Here is a 24,711-nt window from a genome sequence, read left to right as displayed (position 1 = left end):
ATCTTCCAACGTAATGGTGTCCAGTGGGACGCAGATGAGAGCATCTGAAAGCTAGGCAGAATCTTTAAAGGCCTTGTATCCTCATCTGTCACGGCAAATGGGACTTCTGATACTTCACACAGTGCGTCTTTATGTAAACTGAATAAACACCTTTACATGTGCAAACTGCACCAAACCTTTAAAGGGGGCCTATTTTGCTTTTCCTCTTCTGTTTCTCTCGTTTGTTTTTTTGTCTTGCAGTTAGGGTCTAGTGGCTTTGCACAGTTCAAAATAATCTATATTTATCCTTCCCACTGGTTTTGCCCATCGGCTCATCTGCTGCCTGAAACAAGCCGTTTTAGATAACTTCTCTCCATATACAGTATAAAAGATGGACATTACTCATTTGGTCGTGATGTCCCAAGCTAAGCCTGCCTATGACTAGCTATTTAGCTCCTCCTTTCTGACTCATATATCCATTAAAATTTATAAAATGGACCTAATCTTCTGTTCAATACGACCTAAAAATGAGTTACTAAGCAAATAGCAAAGGGTCGAGTGACTGAGCAAAGTGTTTGGCGAGGTTATAACTGCTGGTTGTTGTCTGATGAAGTTCTATAAGACCAGAAGTGTTCATGCAAACACAGGGGTCAAGGATTGTACGTGCATTATTTATACTGTCTTCTCTTTCCCTTTAAGCTGACTATCTCCTGATTGGCTGCCCCTCTTGAACAGGTGGGTTGAGTTTCTGTGACCATAGTCGTGTAGCTGAGATAACACCACGTATATCAACTCTCAAAGAAAAGAGCAGAAAGAAAACATCTAAAAAGTGGCTGTTTATCTGAAGCCTGAACTTTTGGAACTTTGCACATTTTCTAACCACTTTGGTAATGTTTAATATGAGCATCCAGGACTGTAACTGGGGATACACCAGTCTAACTTTTTCCACTTCTAATACCACACTGATACCTTGGCCTCAGGTATCTGCTGCTACCAGGTCCAGTGTTAAATCAATAATGTGTATTTCTCACTCTGAGGAGTGAGACAGAAGATTATCGACCTATTCATTAGAAAAGTATTAAAAGACAAATGTATTTATGCTTTAAAAAAACATTTATTTGCATTAGCGTTATTTCAACCTTGTGTAGGATTAATTACAGCACAGTGCTGTAATTTATAGTCACAGTTTCTCCTTTAATTTCCTTTAAGTTACCATGAGTGACGCAAAAGCTTCCAAACAAGTGTTAAACCAAACATAATGACAGAGAAAGAGAAACAGACCGAACTGCTGTCGCTGAAGCTCTTCAGTCGTGCCAACTCACTTGTACGCATATTAAGACAAACTGGTGTTGCTGTAGCGAAACACTTTGAACTACTGTTGCTTTGCTGTTAGCTGACTGCTGGAAGTTAGCAGATTGCTGCCGATGCGTGGGGTAGTAAACACAAAACATGATAGACCTGAAGAGCATAGCTAAGCCCTGTCACGGATGTCTGATCTAGCTTTTGGTGTCAGGCTATCTGATCCAAGTATTGGATCGCTCTATCCCTAACTGACAATAAGTGAAAGCGTAACAGGTCCCAGCTAATTGTTTTCTTTCCGAACGAAGAACCTGCTGATGTCTGACGAAACCTTGGAAGCTGCAGCACTCTTCCTGCTCTGGCTTCGTTCTTTGGCTTGCTGAGCTGTTCTCTGTGGAGAAAAATGGAACATGATGTAAGAGGTTACATCTGCAGTCAGCACAGAAAAATCAGATCGATATATCGAGCATCTCTAGATTAAAGTGTCTGAGAGGGGGCATAAACAGTGCGAGGATCCCCTTATCAGTCGCAGTGCTTTGCTTCAGTTTACATACGTCAACATGTGAAGCGTTTCCTTCCAAGCTGACAGAAAAAAGCATTCTGGTGTGAAAGCAAAGCACATTTCAGCTCACGGTGAAAGCTGTGTCTTATTTTGAAAAGTTTCTTCTCAAATCAGATCTGCTTTTAAGAAGTGGCTGACTGAAAATATGAAATATTGAAGGAGTGCAAGAAGGAAGAGGCCGATATATAGCATTTTCCAACGCATGCTATACATCAAAATGTCACACAGCCACATCATGTGATGTTATTATAGGCAGTATATAGCTTTGTGAGGGATAATATGACTTTTGATCAATGTGTTTGACCATGTATCACATTACTGCCAGCACATGTGATCCTCAACATGAGTGATGGTGCTTTCTCTTTATACAGGGATAAAGGAGAGCTCCATCTGCTGTGCACCTTAAAATGTTAGACAAATTGCTTTTGCCCCCTAAGCCCTTTGGCTTTAAAAGCTGGTGCTGCGGTTGTTATGGGTGCTGTGATGCGGAGTGTGCACATACGGCTTTGTGGCAGACAGTGCAGAGTGTCTGCAGGTTGTCCAGAGAGCACTGGCCTCCTCCGCTGTAGACCGGACGGATGTGGTCAACCTGCCAGAAATCCCCTTCAACAGGAGCTCGGATCATCTCGTTCAGCTGGAAGCACACCGGAATACAACAGTGAGCGTCTCAGTACACCGGCTACCCTCGGATGTTCCCTCACACTGCTCTAAATTGCCTAAAACAACGTTTGATAGCGCTCCCTTCCCAAACCATCCATCTATGCTAAAGTTAATTCTTTGCACTGATGTGATGTCTTTAGTAATGCTCAGCCTTTCGCTGGGTACTACAGTGACCTAAATTGTTACTTTACAGCACACACAGGCACAGACAAATCATTCATATTAAACAAATCTCTGCACTGCGGGGACATTTCTGCAATGCGCCTCACAATAAAAGAAGATAAAAAACAGTCTCAAGCCAAAAAAACGCATCCCAGCAGAGAACATAACTGGCAAAATCCAGGAAATAATGAAGGCAAACTGCAGGAAAGGGCCTCTGATGGAAGTTTATTATGCTGAGATTAATGTAAGCCTGTGTGATTGTGAGGATAAGACCAGCTGATGAAAACATCATTTGTGCCGAATTGATGACAGCAAACTTTGACCTCATGCTATCCATCACCGTTTGCTGCCTCAGGTACAGCTGTATAAATCACCAAAATGTTTGTGGCCTACATTACGGGCAGCTGGAGGGAAACTTAATCAGGGAGAGCTCGCAAGCCTGCCTGACAGAAATTAGGTTAAAAATACCGCTGGGAATATCGTGCTACAGTTAAGGTGCACACTCCTAAATGCCTCAACTTTTTGTGACTTTTAAAAAAAAATTCTGCTAATTACATTTTAAAGCACATTTTTCACTAGATTTAGAGGAGGAGAGTTTTCCTCATACAAGGAAAACTTACATAATGAGTAAGTTTGTAAGTAAGATTAAAAAAAATGCATTTGCAATATCCTGAGTAGTATTTCAGGTGAGCTTCTGTTTTAATTGCTCTTTTTTTTTTATATGTTTAACTTGTTAAGGTGATAGTCGACACAGTCACAGTTTTATCAGTTAAACTGATGTCTTTGGAGGCAAAGGAGAAGGAGTAGAAACACAGACACAATATAAATACACAGTTCAATTCCTTTGACTACTACAGAAAATACAGCAAGACACCAGTGTTTTGCTAATAAGGGAATACTGTTTCCATGAAAGGGTGTACATGATCTGCAACAATGCTTAGGTAGGCGGTACATGTAAAAGCGATCCACATGGATGCAGGACCCAAGGTTTCCCAGCAGAACATTGCCCAAAGGACCACACTGCCTCCACTGGCTTAGCTTCTTAGCTCCCAGGCAAGTAACGTACGTTCACCTGACCATCCACGTGATGTAAAAGATTATTCTTTTTTAAAATAATCTATACCAGTCAACAGTAGCAGAAGTTGTTGTTGAACGTCTGAGTTGTAACAGAAATAAGTCAAAGCTAATGAGTAACTAGCTGAACCATTTGAAGACCTGTAGTGCTTCTTTGTAAAAATGTACTGAGGCCCACTGGACACAGTGTGGATTCACTAGCAGATAATACTGTTGTGAATCTGAAATTTATTTTATGAAGAAAATATAAAAAGGAAAAAAAAGTGGAGAAAACAGAAAGCAAGAATGGGAAGATGACAGAGAATAGAGACAAAAAGAAAAAAGAGAGCAAGCAAGTGGAGGAGCTTAAGACAATAGAGAGAGAGAATCCTGGTGGGAAGAGTTCAGGGCCAGAAATCTATTTTCCTACTTTGAGAACTACTCTGCCGACATTAAGGCAGGGAGCTGGAATTGATCCCAACAGATTTAAAGAACAGGCCTGCTCACAGGGCCAGAGTTCAGATCTCTCTCTTACACACTCTCACACAAGCTCTCACACATTCGAGTCAATTGAGCCTGCTTTTGTGCCAAAAGCATGCACTTTGGTGCACCTTACCTCACTACTGCACACTTACACACATACTGAAGCTCCTCTCACAAGCACCTAAAGGCTTTAACACATCCTGAAAATCCACACGCGCATCAAAATACCATTACAGCCACACCTGTTACACACATGCACGCCAAAAAGAGAGCCCAAGCTACAAACATAGACACATATAACCATTCTCACTCTCTCACTCTCACACACACACACACACACACACACACACACACACACACACACACACACACACACACACACGTACCAAACCCCCCCAGTATGAACCAAAGAGTGAGCCTATAATCTCAAGGCTTCTCCACCACTGGTGTCTTATCATGTGGCTGAGTTTGTTTCCTCTAAAGCTCGGTGCATCGATTGGCGCTGATGCTTCTGCCGGCGGCACTGGAAAGAGGGGAGGAGGAGTGAGTGTGTGTTTGTGTGTGTGGGGGGGGGGTGGCTTTGCAGGATAACAGCCAACCAAATCAAATAGGCTTACTGGTCGAGGCCTGGCACTGGGAAAAAAAAAATCAATGGGCCCAGCAATCCATTTACTGGGAGCTGGCCCCTTGGAGTGCAGATCAACCTGCGTGTGTGTGTGTGAGTAGATGCATATATGCGTAGGTGGGTGGGATGGGGAGTACAGGGTGCTTTTATTTTTGCACTTACATAAACACACAAAGAACTTCTTTGTCAGTTCTTTGGCTCACATAGAGAGACTGATGTCAGTTAATGTGTGCATTTTGATGACTGTTAACTAACAAAGTTGGTACAAATTTTCAATATTGAGGAGAAAACATCCTTATATGAAAAAAAATCTTAACACCTGAAACATCCAACCACATCAAAATAAAATTCCCTCAGGTAATGTGGGTGCTAATCACCAAATGTTAGCATGCTATCATACAACTTTAAAACAACAAGCAAAACCTGTATGTATAAATGTTTTTTAGTTCACCCACGCATTGCTTCCTGTTTAAAGGGAAAAACAGATAATTTTCAGACACTCAGTCTGTTTTTTTAATAATGAGAAGTATAATGAGATTCCATGTAGTTTTAGTTTGTATTAAATATTTGCATGTATAAAAATGATCATGATCATCATGATGTAAAATCTAAAAACATCAATTAAAACATAGCAGAATCAATCCCATTCTGCTTTCCTCTCAGATAAAAGTAAGGCTTTCTTGCCATTTTCGCACTTCCTGTATATTACTGGCTTTTATTGGTCTCATTTGGCTATTGTCTCTGGAAGCAGGATTAACTCTGCTTGACTCAGAGACATCTTTATGGGATAAGCATTTTGAAGGCACGTCTGCGCTCAAGCTCAACTTTTTGTCCTGTTAACAATAACTTGAGCATGTCAAGCTGAGAAACCCCGTAACTCTGACAGGAAACTGATGGCAGAGACTGTGTTAGACAATCTGCCGCTGGGTCAGCTTTCACTGCTCTGAGATCCCTTACTGTCTATGCTTTGTGGAAATGGAGCTAGCATTTGCAAGAAAACCATCAATCTGCGAATTACTGTTGTAGCAAATAAGTTTTATTGTGCAGTGTTTTTAATAAAGGTTTTTAATAATTGCTTTACCACATTAGCAAAGAAAGCCTTAAGGAAGAGGAGTGCCAGCTGCGACCATATCCGGTTTAATAAAACAGGCAAGTTTGCTTATTAAGTTTACATACTAAGTTTAACCAGCTGTTTTGCTAATATATCACCTTCCTGTTCATACACATATTTAAACGACTTTTTAAAATCAAGCTGTAGGGCTGTGTTTCTGAACTCTAATAGCTTTTCATTTAGAGACATATCGTCCTCACAGAACAGCCACAGTAAACTTTAATATTTTATGTTCAATTTACAAGTAACACTGTTTCATGTAAAGTAATATTTAGAAGACATATACAGACTATGACCCCGATTCTGAAAATGTTGGAACACTGTATAAAACACAAATTAAAAAACAGAATGCAATGATATGCAAATCTCATAAACCCATATTTTATTCAGAAAAGAACACACCAAACTATGTGTAAACTGAGAAAATGTACCCTATAAAAAAGTCATTTCCAAGTCCACAGGAACAGAATGGTTAAAAAAAGTTGGCTATGCCTACCACTGTGTAGCATCACTTTATTTAGACAAAAGCCTGCACATATCTGGCAACTGAGGAGACCAGATGCTGGACTTCTGGGAGAAGATTGTTGTCCCATTATTGTCGGATATTGGATTCTGGCTCCTCAGTATTCTTGAGCCTTCTTTTCTGTATTTTTCATTTTATTATACACCAAATGTTTCAGTTAGTGAAAAGTTTGAACTGCAGGCAGGCAAATCGGTTTACCATGCTGTTGTAATAGCATGCAGCTTAACATTGTCTAGCTAAAATACACAAGACCTTCCCTGGAAAAGACGTAGTCTGGGTGGGAGTATAGTTTGTTGTCTACAAACTGTATATATGTTTAAGCATCAGTGTGTCTTTCCATATGTGGAAGATGCCAATTCCATAGGCACTAATGTACCCCATACCATCAGAGATGCAGGCTTTTGATATGAGCCCTTATAACAAGCTCGATTGGTCTCTCTCCTGTTCAATCCTGGCGATGTGGTGCCATGTTTCTCATGTTTTTCCCAGTTTTCAAATTTTATTCCATTTTAAATAAGAGAAGACAGCACCATTTCTGCATCATGTTAACATTTAGCTTCTTCTTTGCACGATAGTATTTTAACTGGCACGAGGAACTGTATCCACAGAGAATGAATTCTTGAAGTGGTCTTGCAGTGATTTCCATACCTGTTTGTAATGCAGCCTCCTGAGTGCGCGGAAATCCCGGACATCCAATGCTGATTTTTGATCTAGTTTCTTGCATACAGAGATTTCTCCAGATTCTCTGAAACTTATTCTTATTCTGGTAAACTGGTATTCAAAGTCTTTGCAAATTTACATTGAGGATTCTTAATCTGAAATTGTTCCACAATCTGCAAACAGTTTGCAGAGCTCTACCTCTCCTACATGCTCCTTTTAGTACCCTTTCGTCTTACTGACCTGTTGCTCATCAACCTAATTAGTTGACATCAAATTAAACACAGCCAATATTTTTGGAAGATTAAATTGTCAAACTTGAAACATTTGGTATAATTTCTATATTCTAGTGTGAATAAAATCTGGGTTTTTGAGATTTGCAAATCATTGCATTCTGTTTGTATTTACATTTTCTATAGCATCCAAACTTTTTTTGGAATTGGGATTGAGACAGCTTTTCAGTCAGGAAGAAGTGCAGAAAGGTGAAGCCACCCAGGAAAAGTAAATCAAGCTGCAGCGGGCTGTCAGCTTGTGTAAACGAATAAAACACAATCGCCTTTCTGTAAAAGTTGCTGTGCGCCACTGTGGCCACTCCTTTGGTTGTATAAAGGTCTACAGGAAAGAAATATGACATAAAAAAGACAGAAACAGTCGTGTGGAGTTGAATTTCACATTGACACAACTTGCCTCGTTGCACTGACTGACCACCATAGTTAATGGCTGTTTGGCACTTGAAAAAAAAAAGTTTCTTCAGCTCATTGGTGGAGTTTTCCTGAAACATGGATGAGAGACAAATACGAAACAGTGCCTCCTCTGCTCTATGTCCCACCTGTTTGAGTGGCAGCTGGGTGAGCCAAGTGTTCTCCAGGATCTCCTTTCGCTGGGAGGGTGGAGCATCACGAACCTTAATGAACAGGTCATGGGCGTGGAGGCCGCAGTGCTGACAGATGCCGCGCTCTGCCTCCAACACCTGAGACCGCATGTAAGTCTGGCTGGAGCGCAACTGGAACTCCTCCTGACACCTGTGGGTCAAAGCACATAGAAACATCTGCACTACAGAAAGAAACTTGTGATTAAATTCTTTCTATTTTAAAAATCATTCACATAGAAAGTTTTTCTCATGTTGGTTAAAAAACAGAAGCTGGCTTTTGAAAACCATTTAATCGAATTAAGACTGCCAGGAAAAGGTGCAGCATCTCCAGAAAAACTAAACCGAAATAGGTTTGCTTTAGATTTTCCATAAAAAACTTTTATTTTACATTGGTAATGGTATCAAGTTTGGTAAAGACCAAATTTGACTGATTCCCCCCCAAAAAATTTACAGGAAAAGATTTGGAAAAAGACCATTATAGATGCAAGAGTTGAAGTCTAATCTATTTTAGTCTTGAGCAAACAGTATTCTTTCTACAAAGAAAGTAAACAACAGGGTGAAGTCAACATTGTACTGCTGTGTTTCTGAGTTTGTTTTGCACACAAACTCTTAAAGCTCTGAATATAATTGAATTTTTTGGTGCCAGATGGGTGGGCTTCTGCGCAGAGGACAATGAGTACAGGGAAGTTTGGGGGGAAAAAACCTCTCAAACTGTGTGAAAGTTGATTTAATATGTTTTTGTTTGGCTGACATCTAATCAAAGACACTGCTGTTGCAGTAGACCTCGCACATCAGGTGCACTGAGATCTATATTATCTACAAATCTGCTCCAGAACTTTTTGAGCAATTCTCAAGTTATTACAAGTTGGAAATGTCCAGTTTAGCCCGTAGCTTTTCCTCTAACTGTATGTAGTTAGTGTTGCAATACCTGTGGCTGCAGAATCGAGTGTCCCACGCTCCACCTGTGGTAGAGCAGGGCTGCTGGCAGGAGAGACACAGAGGGACACCCTGACTGTCCACAGCCTGCAGGTAGCTGGACTCTGTTGATGACTGTGCATCTGATGTCCTACAGGACTGATTGTCCTGCCTGCTGTGAGAGAGACAGAGAAAGGGGAAACATAGTCGGGAGTGAAGAAGTGGTAGATGGTAACTTCAGACCAAAAAGACATCATTCTCAAATTCTCAACAGACGGTTGTATGTTTGTAAGTCAGATGTGGTACTGAAGGACTTCAATGTCCAAACACCAGATTTGCTAACATGTTGCTCCAGCACAAACTGAGCTTTGGTGTAAAAGGAGTGCAATGACACGACTGTGAGTAAAAAGTGAGAACTCAAAGGTTTATGTGACTGTTGCATATGAACGTCACGGAGTTCTTTTTTCAAAGCGCAAACTATAGGGAGAATAATATTTAAATCATGTGCACAAACTGATTTGCAACTTGCACTTTGCTGATAATTGAGCTAATATTTAACGCAGATAAAAAGCATGTCTCAATTTCTGAACTTGATATGGCTGCAGAGGATACGTAGACGTAAAGACGTAAAACCGTATAGATGACCCAGCCAGCTGAATTCTAAATTTGCTCAGTGAACTCAAAGATGACCTGGATCCTCCAACCTAAGGGAGTCACGCAATACCAGCAGCAACAAAACTTCTTACACTCATTTACATTAATGAACTGAAAAACTTCCCTTAATAAAGGAAAAAAAAACTTTCTTTAATGCAGTTTTATTACACTAGAATTTCAGGACCATGGACAGCGCACGAGGTTTTCGCCTGATCTCGTGAGATCTAACACATGACTGTTTTTAGCTGCACATACTTTGACTCTCCATGAGTTACATATCGCAGATATGTTATCTATATGGAAGTTGTCTTAATACAAGAACGCTACAGAACACAAGGCTAAAATACTGCTGTGCAGTTTACAGTCCTAGATCAGAGCCTGTCTGAATGACTCGAGCCTGTTTCCATTCAAACGACTGTCTGCCAGATTATCACCATAGGCCTACATTTAACATACACGCGTATCCCCTGTATTTATATGGTTTTCTGATTTGTTGTGTGCCTGTCCTGTTAGTAAATTACCTGCAGCTGGATATCATCTCTTAGTTTGCGAGTTTGCAAAACTAACCACACCTACCAGCACCATGCCCTGTATTTTTAAAGAGCGGAGCATTTTATCTATATCACAACAGTCATCTCAAGGAGCTTTATATTTCATGGTGAGCTCAGCAGAGAGAGAGCCCCTATGATTTCAAACGATGATGATGATGAGAAAGCACTTGGCGACAGCGGGGAAGACGAGTTTTCATCTTAATTTTTCAGGTGACCTCAGGCGAAAGTAGAAAACACGGCGAAGAGGAGCACAATAAAAGGCCAGGCATCCCAAATCTCAACAAAAACAATACAAATGAATTTGTTATAAAAATAGTTCCCATTGATGAAGGTTTTATTCTTTTCAACAACGACGTTAAAAAGATTCACAACAGCTTCTTTCATTAAACACCGTGTTTAATGTGTAGCCACTGACCTTGAATCTGAACATGCAGTAGTGTGCAAAAGTCTTAAGACACCTCCTCTCACTTGTTTATAGTTTGCGTCATATTTTAAAGCGCCCTTGAGCAATAGTTCCCCACATTTGTTTCTTTGGATGCTTCATCACTGATTATCGGTCCTTGTGCGTGAACATTTTCACAGGAATACTTTTTTGCCCACTTTTTGTAAGCATAAAAAAAACACCTAATGGCATGAACCACTGCTAACTTAGCAAAGAAGCAATTTTAAATTGTAGCTTTAGGCACTTTTTCACTAGCAGCCTGTCACAAAAACACATCATTTGTTCTCATTTCTTTAGATGATTCTACTAAAAATACTAAAGATAACACAGTCTGACGTGCATAAAATTGTATTTTTTGCACCACCAAGCAGACTCCCAAAGAGCTATTAGCTGAAAACTTGGCATATCTCGGCTTGGTGTGTCCTTAAAAAAATATGGATCCAAGACAAGGAGGGGACATGAGAAGAAATGTCACACCTTTCTCTAGTAGGCAAGCAGTATCGAAAAGCCATTTGTGTGTAAAAAACAGAAAAAAATCTAACTAATCGACTAAGACCTGAGAGATGCATGTGGCCCTTCAGTTCTACTGCTCACTGAAGCCTTATCAGAAGTGATTTCAGTGGTACAGTGGCTGTCAAGAAGACATTATTAACGAAGGGAAACAGGGAGAAAAATCTGTAGCAACAAGTCTGATGTTGTGATTAATCCAAATTTGAATTTTTTGGTTTACCTGCTCTCCAAAAAAGACTTCAGGAATGTCCTTCAAGAAGCCAAGAGAACTATTCCTGATGGCTAATTAAAGAAATGACAAGAAAGCTGCCAATGAGAGTTCAGGCTGTGTTGAAGCATAAAGGTGGTCATACCATGTATTCACTTTCAAGCTCATTAGAACTGTACAAACTCTGTTTTTGCCTTATATTCAGGATTTTCGTGTATTTTTGCACATTTTTATAACTCGCTGCACCCATGTATAAAGAAATGAGGGATCAGTCAAGACATTACCCTGTAAACCTGATCTAAATTAAACAAAGCTCACTTTCTTCTACAAACTGCAAATACATTTCAGTGTAAATATCCATGCAACAGAAATAAATCAGTTTTTTTCCTGTATATTTAGTATATTACAATGCTCTATCTGCAAAACATTTCTAGTATGTGTATCTGCGTGCATGTCCGTCTGGCAGAAGACAGCAAATCTGGGCATTTGCCATGTAGTCCCAGCAGGGTGCTAGAGCCACGTTGGAGGGGACAGATGGACTAAATTCTCTTTCCCCATGGTTTACAATTCAGAGAGACAGCAAGAGGAACAAAGAGCCAGAGTGACAGAGCACTACAGAAGGAAATTTAATCATTGAAATAGAGAAGAGAACCTTCTAAAAAGGGAACCTTGCTGTTTCAAAGTTGAGAATATACCAAAAACTGGAAGTATCATGGGACAAATGGTGTGCCAGCAAAGTCTAGTCGATGAAAGAGAGACACAAATAGACTTTTTACTTGTGTGTCCAAACTGAGAATAGTGAAAACATCCAGAAAAGCCAGAAATATGTCTTTTAGAAACTGTAAAACATCAATGCATTTGCCAAAAAATGCATGTGAATCAAAAATGTAGGTTTATAGATGTAGAATGTTTACCACCTTGGCTCATCTCTGGTGCTCTATACCGAAAGAAACCAAAGGCACCAACGAGATCTGACACTGGTACGTCCAGCTGTTAATCGAGATTCTTATTTTCCACATTTTAGCATGTTGCTTTCATGTGGATAGCAATATAAAGACTGTTTCCCTTCAAAATGGACACTAGTGACATATGCTGCATGGCAGGATTTCCTTTTTAGCCCACGCCCAGGCATAGGTGGCACACTTTAAGATTAACTGATACCTTCAATACCAGACATGCGCTTGTTTTAAACGGATGTATGTTATCAGAAATGTCTGTTTCTTTAGTTCACAGTCAGTTGTGCTTATCAGAGCAGAGTGCCATTGTATCTGTGTTTATAAACTGGACAACATTTACTTGGAAAACATTGCCAATATTTTAGAGAATGATTGCAGTCAGTCAGAGTCAGACTGCTACTGTTTGGAGACAGGTTGCCTCCCATCAGATGACTTGTGCAGATGCCTTACAATCTAAGAGCTTGCTGTCCTTTTTTTTACTCTAGTATAACTTATAGCCACAGTTCAAATGTCAAGTGATATCAGCCAGCAGGAAGTATTAGCAGGAACTGAACTGAATTTGTTGTTTTGAAGGAGCAGTTCAATATTATGTACAAGTTTTACTTGAATGCTTAAATAGATAACAGTGATGGATGTCAATCTTCCTACTTTATGAAAACATGGATTCTCCTCATCCCTCCAACCACACGCCACAGTTAGTTGGACGGATGGATGCCATTTCTATTCTAGCTACTAGCATATTAGCACATTTTTTAAGTCAGCTTTTATAAATGGCCATTTAATGTTGTTACCATGCTGCCTTTTACCGTGTTTATTCACACAGCAGTGCTTGCTTCTGTCAGACACTTTATACTTCCAGACACTGCTGTATACCTCATGCAGTAAAACGCTATCTATTGTCTAAAAGCACATATCCTGAACAGAGCCTTTAAGGCACTTTATAGATTATCACAGACATTTTGTATGTAACACCAGTAACTGTGTATATGTGTGAGAGCTCGTCTGTGTGTTTGCTGCAGGTTTCCATAGAGATATTGCCTCCTGGGGTGAGCTGGCCGATGCATCTCACCCAGTAGATCGTATTATGGTCTATATTTACTGTACTAACACACTCAGTGGGCCTTTGTGTCTCTCCCACAAGGCACATACAGATCTCCATGGAGACAGCTGAGGGAAAGAAAATGAAAATACTCTGAATCCTGAAGAGGAAACCATGTGGTGAGACAAACCACCTTCATGTGCAGACCTTGAAGTTTCATCTTTAAATACTACAGACAAGAACGGATCTATGAATGATCAAAATACCGTTTGTGTAGTAGACAGGAGAAACACAGTGATCAGCTAGAAATACATTTGAATTTTAGTTTCATATATTAGCAGCAAACTACTTACAGACCTGAGGACAACTTGACCTTTATGTGCGCGTTTTTTCCCTTAACAAACCTCTGTGTAGCAGGTGGTGTTAGCGAAGAGGCAGACCTCCTCTTTGTGAAGAAGTTCTCCTTTGTGACCAGTCGGACGCTGCCTCCCTCCTCCTGGGCTTTGCTCAGAGACGCCTCGGCCACGTCGTCACGACCGAGGTACCTGTGAAACGGGATAAAATGTTGCTGTGAGGTAATGGTGAATTTGTGGATGTTACATAACCAAAGCACCGGGGAGCAGTTGCAAGCAGATGAATTCATAAACTCTCTCTGGACAGCAATACAAGCAGGTATGATAGGACGCTTGAGGTTGCTCAAGCACACAAGTAATCTTAGTCATCTTTTTTTGGACTGCGGTAATCCTGGGACTCTACCACATCAATGTAACACACACATCACACCCACATAACTAGCAAAATTCTACAAATGGCCTCAGTGCAGAGCCAGATGCACTTTGATTTTTGTTTTTCTTTCTTGGCACCAAACTGTGCTTAAATGCTCAGATCCTTCCTTCCTTCCACTGCTGATTTCCTATTCTGAATGTGTGCTTATATTCTGTTTGTCTTCTTCTCCTGCTGAATCCTATTACTATTGCAGCAGCAGCAATCTAATTTCCCCACAGGAATCGTCAATCATCTAATCTAATCCATCTGCCCCGCTACTGCTTTTTATGGCCGTTGTAATACAGATGCTATGTGTGCAAGTTGAAAATTGCACTAAACTCTACATTCCAATCTATGCAGGATTAAAATGACCCTGGGATGTCAGAGTTGACACAAATACATGTGGAGAGTTGGGGAAAGAAAATCAGTGATATGTTCCTCTTGGTAGGAAAAGATTCCAGAGGCCTTGAGAGAAAAGTGACCAATCGGCAAATGCCGACTGGTCACTTTTCAGGTTTTAACAGAGGGATGGTACAACGCTGTAATGGTCTCCGCAGAGAGCAATTACCCTACCTTTTTACTCCAAGGGGAAGTCAGAGGTCAGCCTTAGCCAATAAGCAGATCGCAGCCATGCTGCTGTCAGTACTTGATGGAACTAGTACTTTACTTTACCAACCATCCACACACACAAGGAACAAACTGCTATTTTGCTTTACCAATAACATCCTGTACATACCGGGTAAATGCCTCTAGTGCCCACTCAAATACAGTCAACGTCCAACTAGAAATATTAAGCATATACATTTTTAGAATGAGTTAATTTGGTCTCATTTGCTAAACTCTGTGTAGTTGTGGCTATTTTGGAAATTATCCATCATGTAATATGTGTTGGAGACCCATGGAAGAATTTAATGTCATCAGTGTTGCAGGTGATTGGCAGTAAGCTCCTACGTCGTTCATCCACCCTCTTCTTTTTATCTAAAGTCAGGCAGGATAAGATAAACAGAGTATTCCAAGTGTTCCTAGTCTTATTTTAAGTTTCTTATAGGGAATACTGAGGCACTGGGTTTGCCCCACAGTTCGTCGTGCTGTGAAAACCTTCAAAGGGAGGTATCTTGAAGGCATTTTAATCAGACGCCCAAACCACCTTAGCCGACTACTTTGAACATAGAGGAGCAACGGCTCTGAGCTCCTCACCCTGTACCTACGGCTGAGATCAGCCACCCTACAGAGGAAGCTCATTTTGCCTGTTTGTATACATGATCGTGTTCTTTTCGCCACTACCCAGAGCTCATGACTATAAGTCAGGGTTAGCTTCAGCATTGTGACTCAACTGTTTGGTTTTTGTTGATTTGGTGATTCCTATTTGCACATCTTCTCACCAGCAGTTATCCCTCTGCTTTTTTCTTCTCTTACCAGATAACCAACAAAGAGCTTGAACTTTATAGACTCTGCAGAAAGGATAAAGTGCAGGCTGTGCTTTCAACTATTTTGTAAAAGTCAATGAAGACAGCCCTTTAAGAAAATACAGTAGTTAAGTTAAAAAAAACAAGTCCAAAGCATCCTTTACCCCTAACACAGAAAAGCTTTCTGCTATATCAAGCAGAGAAAATAGGTTAGACTTAGTAAATGGCTCCAAGTACAGATAATGAGCTCGAGGGTTCAAAGAAGTGCGCAGAGCAAGAATTCACGTTTTTTTTAAAAAAGGGGAAAAAAGAGATGAGGTTTCAAAAAAACAGACAGAAAGACAGCAGGCAGCTAATGGATGGTGTAGCCATTTCACAGACAATCAACTCGAGTGATGAAGCTGTTTCACTAATCGTCGAGCAGATCAATAATTAATGTTTCATCTTCAAGCGTTTGTTCTGACAGTTGTGTCAATTGTTGAACTCAGTTTGATGTAACTTCACTGCTGGCACAAGAAGTAGCCTTGTACACCGATGAAACACAATCAATAACTGGAACGTCTCCTGGAACTATAAGATATGGAAAAAATACATTTATCACCGTTTAACTAATAACAAAACATTTACTACAAGGTAAAAACAACAACAACAACAACAAAAATGGGTAAAACACACGTCTCAACTTCTTGAATTGTTAAAAACTTCTGCCGATGCCTGTTTTCATCCAATATATTTGGATATATTTAGCTCTGTGTAGGATTTGTTCTAGTTCTTTCATAAGAAAAAAAATCATTTGAATTGGTTATTGAATTCTACTTGATGGATTTCTATCCTGATTGCACGTTTTTTTCTGATTACTAATGAGACACCAGCCTCCCAGAAACACCGTGCCGGGAGGTGTTGCCACTGTTAAATTCAACTTTTAGTGTCTCTACTCGGCCCTGCAGGCTATGAAACGACATTTTTATGCAATTCCACCACCTCCATATGGACAGAATACTTTCTTAGGGAGGGAGATGGAAAGAAGGCAGAAGGGGGGAAAAAATATAAAGGAAAGATGGATGACAGGAGGCAGAAAGTGGAGGAGGGAGAGACATCAAAGAGGAGAAGTTTCTCTGGAAGCTGAGAGGAGATGAGGAAGAAGGTAAGTCTCCATCAAACACAAGAGCTTCCTTTGCTTCAAACAGTCCCAGCACAGAGGCTGGATGAAACGAGATACCTTACACTAAACTGGAGTCCAACTGCGCTTCTGGGAGAGAGTGGAGGTGTGTGTGTGTGTGTGTGTGTGTGTGTGTGTGTGTGTGTGTGTGTGTGTGTGTGTGTGTGTGTGTTTGCATGTTTTTATGCAGTTAGGTGCCTGGAGAGTAATTCTGTACACTAAGGTGACTGCTGCTACTTGCTGAATGAATCACATTTTCTGTTATGATCCAAACCTCTTCTACCAGTATCAGGGGGCAGCTGGGTTCACTGATGTTGTTTTCAAAATGTTTGTCAGACTGGCTCACATCTGTGAAAACCTAGGATGATTTGGACTGAATGTTCAATTATTAAAAAGTAGTTTAGTCGGCGTATTACTAAATATGTTTAAAGGTGCCGTGCGGAGGTTTTGGTTTGTAGCGGCAGTAATAAATGTGAGTCCCCCTCGCTCTTTATATTGTGCGTAAACAACTGACAGCAGTACAAATCGGTTTATGCAAAGCAATGTGCCTGCAAAGGTTAGCAAACATGGATGGAAATCATCTAAAAAATAAAATGTAAAAAATATGTCTTTGCTAATGTTTTATGAGAACATAAATACACTCGACACATTTAGAAATTCAACAATTTGTATGAATTTCCAGAGGGTGCCGGGCATGATGAACATAAACATGAATGCATTGGTTTTTAGACTTCTGGTTGTATGGAAAGGTTTAAGGACCCTCAGCTCATTTGCTCTGCGGCCTCTGTAAACACTTTCCTGATTACTTCACAGTTTTAATTGCTAGCTTTGGGACATATTTAAATATTTATTTTGTAAATTACAGTCCTTACTAAAAGTCATAAAGGATGATAAACTAAGAACCACCAACCAGCGCTGCCGCTCACTCGTCATATCCAGTCTTAAACATCAGTTTGATAACAAATGAAATACTCAGCTTTATGTTTATCAATGGGACGTCACTACCCAACGTGTGGCAGCACAGTGGCATTATTCATCTTTTATACATAGTCCTATAACTGTGAATAAACTCCATTATCCCCATGTATATTTTACTGCTTACCTGGAGGATCTAAAACTTTCCCTACACTACAACACTTTTAACCAGGCATGAACATCTGCATGTGGCTAATCAGCTTAGCAAACATAAACACATAATAGCACGTAAGTGCAAACATATACACTCAGGCTGATTCTCAACTCACCTCTTATTTTTATAGCAACAAAAAACTGTTCAATGTCAGTTAACCTGCACATTTTACTGCAAAAATTGGCTTACATACCTGTAGCTAGCAGCTTATAGTAATAAGGAGATTTTTCTGTTTCTCTGCCATTGTTGTTACATAATCTTCCTCCTGTGTTTGTTGTTATTTTTGTACTGCACATTTGGTGTCAGGTGGTGGTGTTTTGTGGACTTGGAGAAGGCATTCTCCCTCAAAGTCCCTCAAAGTGTTCTCTGGGTGGTGCTTCGGGAGTGTGGGGTGTCTGGCCAGTTGCTTCGAGCCATTCAATCAGGCCATAGCTGGCAATAAGACGGAATTGTTCCCAGTGGGTGTTGGACCAGTGCTGCCCTTTGTCACCGATTCTCTTCATAATTTCTATGGTCTGAATTTCTAGGTGTAGCCATGAAGTCTTCTACCTGGGCAGGCTCAGAATTACATCTCTGCTTTTTGCAGATGATCTGGCCTCTCACTTAGAGATAGGTGAGGAGTTCTGCCATTCGGGAGGGGCTCAGGGTAGAGATGCTGCTCCTCCACATCAAAAGGAGCCAGCTGAGGTAGTTTGGGCATCTGACGGTGTTCCGGGCATGTCCCACAGGGAGGAGGCCCTGATTGGGAGACCCAGGATAATATTATAGAGATTATATCTGGCCTGGGAATGCCTTGGTGTTCCCCCAAACAAGCCAGAGGAGGTGGCAGGGGGGAGAGAGGTCTGGGCTTCGCTGTTTAGGCTGTTGCCCCTGTGACTTGGCCCCAGATAAGTGAAAGAAAATTGATGGATGGACATTTGTGTCAGTTTCAGGATAGTTAGATCATCAGCTATGTAGCCTTTATCCTTTCTTGCCGCATACCACATGATGATAGCACATGCTTCTACAACCATAAAGCTAAAGGAAATGAATGGAAACTCATACTTTGCTCAAATCACATCTTTCTATACTAGACTCACTATGTTGAGTACATACTGCTGTAGTTAGCATGACACACTGAAATACTGTACATGTCATTATTGGTAAATGACTCATTTTCAGAGAACCCTATCCTGTCAAAATGTATGTATTAGACAAGTGCTTGGTGTACACAGCGTACTAAAGAAAATAAAACAACTGAGACTCACCGTTAGCTTAGATTAATAATGGGACTAGCCTGGCTCCGTCTAACAAAAAGATGACAACCAGCAGCTCTAACACCCATTAATCACAGTACTTTATCTTGTTTATTCAGTCTGTGCAAAAATCAACTATATAAACAACAACTCAAAGGGATTTTCTTTGTAGCCAGGACTAGTAACTTCCTATCTAACTGCTCAGCAGCTGGTGGCTCATAATAATAACATCATCCAACTTTCAGGAGGCAAGCAAATCAGTGAATTTCCCCAGACTATTCCTTTAATATTGCAGGTACAGGCAGTTAGAAAGCTACAGTAAATTTAAACGTGCAGCACATATTTGGTGGAGGTTGCATCAGGAATGACAAAACGCAGCGTGATTTGAACTTGATTATCTGGACACGGTTTTCTGCCGGTAGACATTTGATGCGCAGCTGCAGGGGCGCTGTTACAGTCAGGGAGTCAGCGGGTAGCTGACAGCGGACACGCGGAGGTGCAGACAGCCGCCTGGCTCGGCACAGAGGACAGACCCTGCTCAGCTGTGTGAAATCAAACTAACGAGCTGCTGCACCGGTGTGGCCCAGCTGAAGCCGCTTTGATTGATTGCTGTTCTCTGCCGGCCTCGGTCAGACAGAGCTGACAGTAACGGCCTTTTCGGTGGCAAAGATTCTCAGAGACACGTGAAGCTGCTAATTCCCATGTCAAATGTGTGTTTGAACATGAACGTGACATCAAGTATGCCATCTTTAACTCAACAAAAAAATCAGTGTGTTGGACAACTCCAAATGTTCACTGCAAAGACGAGTACTGTCAAAACAATGCTGCAAAAGAATGCAAATCTGAAAAGTCTACTTGGTATAAGCAGCACCACTCAGCCTGTGAAAATGTCTTCTGTGGCTCTGGATGAGATTTGCCAAAATTGAGGAAATAGTCCTACCTTTACTGAGTTTCAGCTTGAGACTTTAAATTTAAAACAGCAAGTCTGTATTACATACTGGGGGAGTTTGAGTTTATCACGGAGGAAGATTCTCGAGGAAAGTGCATCATCCAGTGTTTGCGTCAAATCTTTTTAAAAAAGCACTTTTGCAGTGAGTCATTGTTGGGAAAAGAAAAAAGGAAGAAAACAAATCAAAAGTTCAAATTCTAACAAGTCCATCAACTATATGCAAATGCTGTACTGAATTTGCTCGAGTACAGCTTTAATGTACGCTGCCAAGACAACACAACAAAAGTACTTTCCACATCTTAGCCAAATACAAATGCACTGAGTTTCCATCTTAGATGCTGAACATGATTTCAGTGTTGTATATACTATTATAAATATAGCGTTTCATACTAACGCACGAGCAGTTTTACTTTTCAAGTCTTCATCGAGCGATCAAAGCGAAGGCTGGAAAAGCGATTTCTTCAATTTAGTAACAATTACGCACTTTTTGCAGCTAGTTTTGAGAGAAATTCTGGACGTTCTTCCCACAAAACGGTTTTAGTTCGTCAACATTTCCGGGACGTCTTGATTGAACAGTCCTCTTCAGGTCACGTCTGAGCATCTCATTTGAGTCAAGGTCAATATTTTCATTTGGCCGTTTGATAAAAATGAATTTTCTTATTTTGTTGTTGAGTTATTTAAGTGTGCTCTTCCATCACCAAATTTGTATTCTCGCTTCATGTCGTGCTGCCCTGACATTCGCCTGTAAATCGAATCCAATTTAAAAATTCATTTGTCCTCTCAGTGATTGTAAGGCGTCCTGTAGTGTTGTAGAACATCCAAGTGGTCTTGTGCAAATTTAAAATGTGCAGTTTTTAGTGATCAGTGGTTTCCTTTATGTTGTCCGAGCATTAAGACCCATCTGGATGAAGATTTATCAAGTTGTAGAGACGGAGCTTGATTCAGGATTGCATGTTGTAGCTACAGTCCTGGTTTTCTTCCTGTAGAGCAAGGGATGTCAAACTTCAGTCCTCGAGAGCTACTGTCCTGCAGCTTTTAGATGCATCCCTACTCCAACACAGCTGAATCAAATGCTTGGATTACCTTTTCAGCTTACCATCAAGTTTGGCAAAGGCCTGATAACAAGCCATTCATTTGATTCAGGTGTGTCAGAACAAGGATGCATCTAAAAGCTGCAGGTCAGCAGCTCTTATGGACTGGAGTTGGAGACCCCTGTTGTAGAGAGTTGGTACATTCAGGTTTTTCAACCTTCTTCTGAGCTCCAGCCAATCGGTCTCAGGAATCGCAGACAATGTCAGCAACCAGACTTTGCATGTTTTTATTTAAAAAGCTGGGCACCTCTGCAGGTCCAATCTCATCTGGTTAACCGGAACACTGGACTCCAAGTAGCTCTTTTAGTCATTATCATAGAGCTCCACTTAGTTTTTCCAACGTTCACTGTGAGTGATTCTGTTAAACATCTTTCAAGTCCCACTGAAATACTCCTACGCTGTAATTTTGAACTACCAAGTCTTTTGTGTTGCGCTGCTCAGCGTTTGACTGGGAGCTTGTATATAATAATACATTTCAGATGACAAAAACTGGTCTGCACAACACCGAATAAAACATTTAACTTTAACAGCCTCTACATTTGATGCTGGCTTTAACAATTATGTGTTTGTATGCACACAAAAATGAAAAAATAACATTATTATTTCTCTGCATTAAAGTGGTAATTACAGGCACCAATCAACTTTTTTTATTTCCAACGTTTTGGTATTTTAACAATGAAACCTCCTCAGTGCGCATAACTGGATTAAAATCTCCTTAAATCTTCTAAAATTGCTGCAAATCACCATGAATGGTTTATAACAAAAGTATCCAGTGTTGGAAACCCAGGAAAAGTGTATTAAGTTTGAAGTAGTTGAAAACTGAGCGTCTCAGAGCAGAGAAGGTGAGCTGTGATCGCCCCGCTGAGCCATAGCTGGAGCTTGATTGGTTCTGATTAGTGAATAAATCAAACAGGTATCAAATCAAGCCGGGCCAATTGCCTCCTACTCACACCTTGATTAGGTTCATGCACCCAAACGCTTTCCCCAGTTGAGAAACACTCTCCCTCACTTACAAAACACACACACACACGTCTGCCCTGTAATTGGCAAACTCTCCCTGCCTTAGTCCACGCCAGCTGTAATTAGTGTGCCAGCAACAATGCTTGTTTGTCAAAAAACACACATGTACGCATACACAGAGCTCATCCCATTTTCTCTTATGTCTCAGCAGACACCCTTTGATACACCCCCACACACACACACACACATGGGCACGAAAACACACACAGACGCACACACGCATTATTCAGCCTTCCATGACGCCTGGGGCAGTTAGTATTTACAAATCCGCTTGTTTCTCTGTGAAATCTCTCACATTACTTCTTGGATTCTGTCATAATGTTGGGAACTACTAAATCTCACTATTTCCACCGATTCAAAGCAGCGTTACAGGATATCTTACTGACTGGATCATTGTGGGAGATGCATTTTTGCTTACAGTATACAGGTTTGCTGAACTGCTTATAGGGGAGGTGTGGCACAACCAATCATTAGTGCACACGTGCGGTTTATAGTGATGATTAGGAAGAATTCAAACCTGAAAACATCATTTAGGAGAAAAATGGGTCTTTGATGTCAAACAGTGGTGAAAAATGGCAAACTTCTTGTTTCCTGCTGGAAACTGCTGGCAGATGTAGCTAGTTTGCTAAATAAGCTGATATGTGAGAAGAAATTAATTAAATACAGCAATAAATGATCATAAGATCCATTTAGTTCATATTACAATCTGTATGTTTAATTCTACACTTAGGCTACGTTCACACTGCAGGCGAAAGCGCATCAAATCCGATTTTTTTGACCCTATGCGACCCATATCCGATCATGCTATGACAGTGTGAACGGCACAAATCCAATATTTTCAAATCCGATCTGGGTCACTTTCGTATGTGGTACTGAATGCGATACATATCCGATGTTTCAGAAAGCGACTGCTGTTTGAACGGTCAAGTCGCATTAAATCCGTCTTTTATGTCACTGCCACAAGACAGACGCCAATTATCAGCACCGGAGAAGCGCTGGAGTAGACATCGCGAACGCTTCCTGACCATCCGGTGAAACAGCTGGGAAGACAACGTTGGAGAAACGTGAACATTTTATTTGTACTGCATAATCTGCAGATTCTGACAGAAATCGGCAACTATCCTTTGAAGCACCGCTCCTCTAAAACAGCAGTAAGGATAATTATTAGGTTATCTACATTATTATGTAAATAACAAAATAACTTAAAGCAAAAATTGGGAAACGTGAAGTCCGAAGTCTTTATATTAAGGGCCATCAGTCAAACAATATTGTTTGCTCTGGGTCTAAACAGAGCGCGTTGTATGTGACGTCTTCTTTTGCGCATGCGGGCCGCTTTGAGCGTTCACACTAGAGCGCGTTTGCTGTCGCATTTTATTTGTAGTGTGAACGAGCAGACAAAAAAAATCGGATTTGATCAAAAAATCGGAATTGAGCATTAAGACCTGCAGTGTGAACGTAGCCTTAATCTGTTAATACAGGAAACCCATCCACATGTGTGAAAGCTTATTGCACAGAATGAGGATGGTAAGTGAAGACATGTTTGGCTAATGCATTAGCAAAATATTGATTCTAAATATTGTTTTTAGATGAAAGTTTTCACTAAATGTGGTACAAACTTGAAACGTTTAGGTAAAAGATGTATTCAGATAGCTGGACCTTCATCAGTAATGCGTGTGCATGGTCTACCGGAGGTCTGAATTTAGATATTGAATTGACCTTCCTGCAGTCCAGATCTTTCACTAGCTGAAAACATTTGACGATCCAGGACTGTAGAGCTGCTAGAACCATATATTAGATAAGAACGGGACAATTTTCCTCTCCCTAAACTCCAGCAGCTGTGCTCCTTAGGTCCAAGATATTATTACAGACTGCTATTCAAAGTAGTGGGGATGCTACACAGTAGTAAACATGACTCAAGACAACTTTTATAGAATGTGCTGTTGCCATCAAATTCAAAATGAGCTCATATTTCTCTTGAAATTGTACACCTTCTCACGTTAAATATTTAACATTTTCTGTTGTGAATAAAATTTGGGCTCATGGGATTTGCAAAGTAGGGCTGAACGATATATCGCATTTGCGATAATATCGCGACATGATCAAGTGCAATTTTCTAACCGCAAAGGCTGCGATTATACTCTGGACATGTCCAAATTCATGGGCTGCATCCTCCTGAGGCCGCATTTGTAGACCGATTACGTCACAGCGACGCGCCGAAGGCTGTCCAAATTACTACCATATCCCAGAATTCATAGCGCGGCCCAGCCAAACTCCCGTTTCCAACAATGGCGGCCGCTACTAAGTTTTAAAATTACTCATACTAATCTTTCTGGGTCACAAAATAAACTTTTAACATATTTTCAGGCGAGAAAGTAGTTGTGTAAACATCAAATATCTGCTCGGTTTATCAAGATATCCCATATTTGCAAAAGTGCTTCGACGTTTTCAGAGGCGTCTGCTACCCACCAGCTCGACAGCTAGCCGGGAGCTCGAGGGTTACTGATGCGGCCGAGAACGGCACAACTCCCGGCACATCATTTTCAGATCACCGCGGAGTTTCGCTGCTCGGGTTAAACGTGATATATAAGTCACTTAGACAACCTAAAAATGTTATTGTTGGGCTTTTTTCAGTGTTTTGTTTGTTCGTGAGTAAATCGGTTTGGCTGAGATTAAAGTTATTAGATTAGATAAAATAAA

General features: G+C 40.7%; 1 protein-coding gene across 4 annotated transcripts in view; it reads right to left on the bottom strand.

Annotated features, from left to right (window-relative positions):
* Window positions 1–1,073: 1,073 nt before the first annotated feature.
* Window positions 1,074–24,711, bottom strand: part of zranb3 (zinc finger, RAN-binding domain containing 3) — a 128,700-nt gene continuing 105,062 nt past the window's right edge. For 3 of the 4 annotated variants that reach the window (XM_026158746.2, XM_026158745.2, XM_026158744.2), the window contains exons 18-22: window positions 13,665–13,805; window positions 8,914–9,075; window positions 7,944–8,136; window positions 2,343–2,474; window positions 1,074–1,669 (exon numbers count right to left, since the gene is read on the bottom strand). In XM_026158746.2, the coding sequence (XP_026014531.2) occupies window positions 1,562–1,669; window positions 2,343–2,474; window positions 7,944–8,136; window positions 8,914–9,075; window positions 13,665–13,805 (736 nt within the window). In that variant the 3' untranslated portion in view covers window positions 1,074–1,561. The remainder of the gene's footprint in view (window positions 1,670–2,342; window positions 2,475–7,943; window positions 8,137–8,913; window positions 9,076–13,664; window positions 13,806–24,711) is intronic. The other variant, XM_080297302.1, reaches the window with a different exon arrangement.

This window comes from Astatotilapia calliptera, chromosome 23, assembly GCF_964374335.1.
Source record: "Astatotilapia calliptera chromosome 23, fAstCal68.1, whole genome shotgun sequence".
Lineage (NCBI taxonomy): Eukaryota > Metazoa > Chordata > Actinopteri > Cichliformes > Cichlidae > Astatotilapia > Astatotilapia calliptera.
Note: the sequence above shows the minus strand (reverse complement) of the source record. Positions and strands in the feature narration are given on the sequence as shown.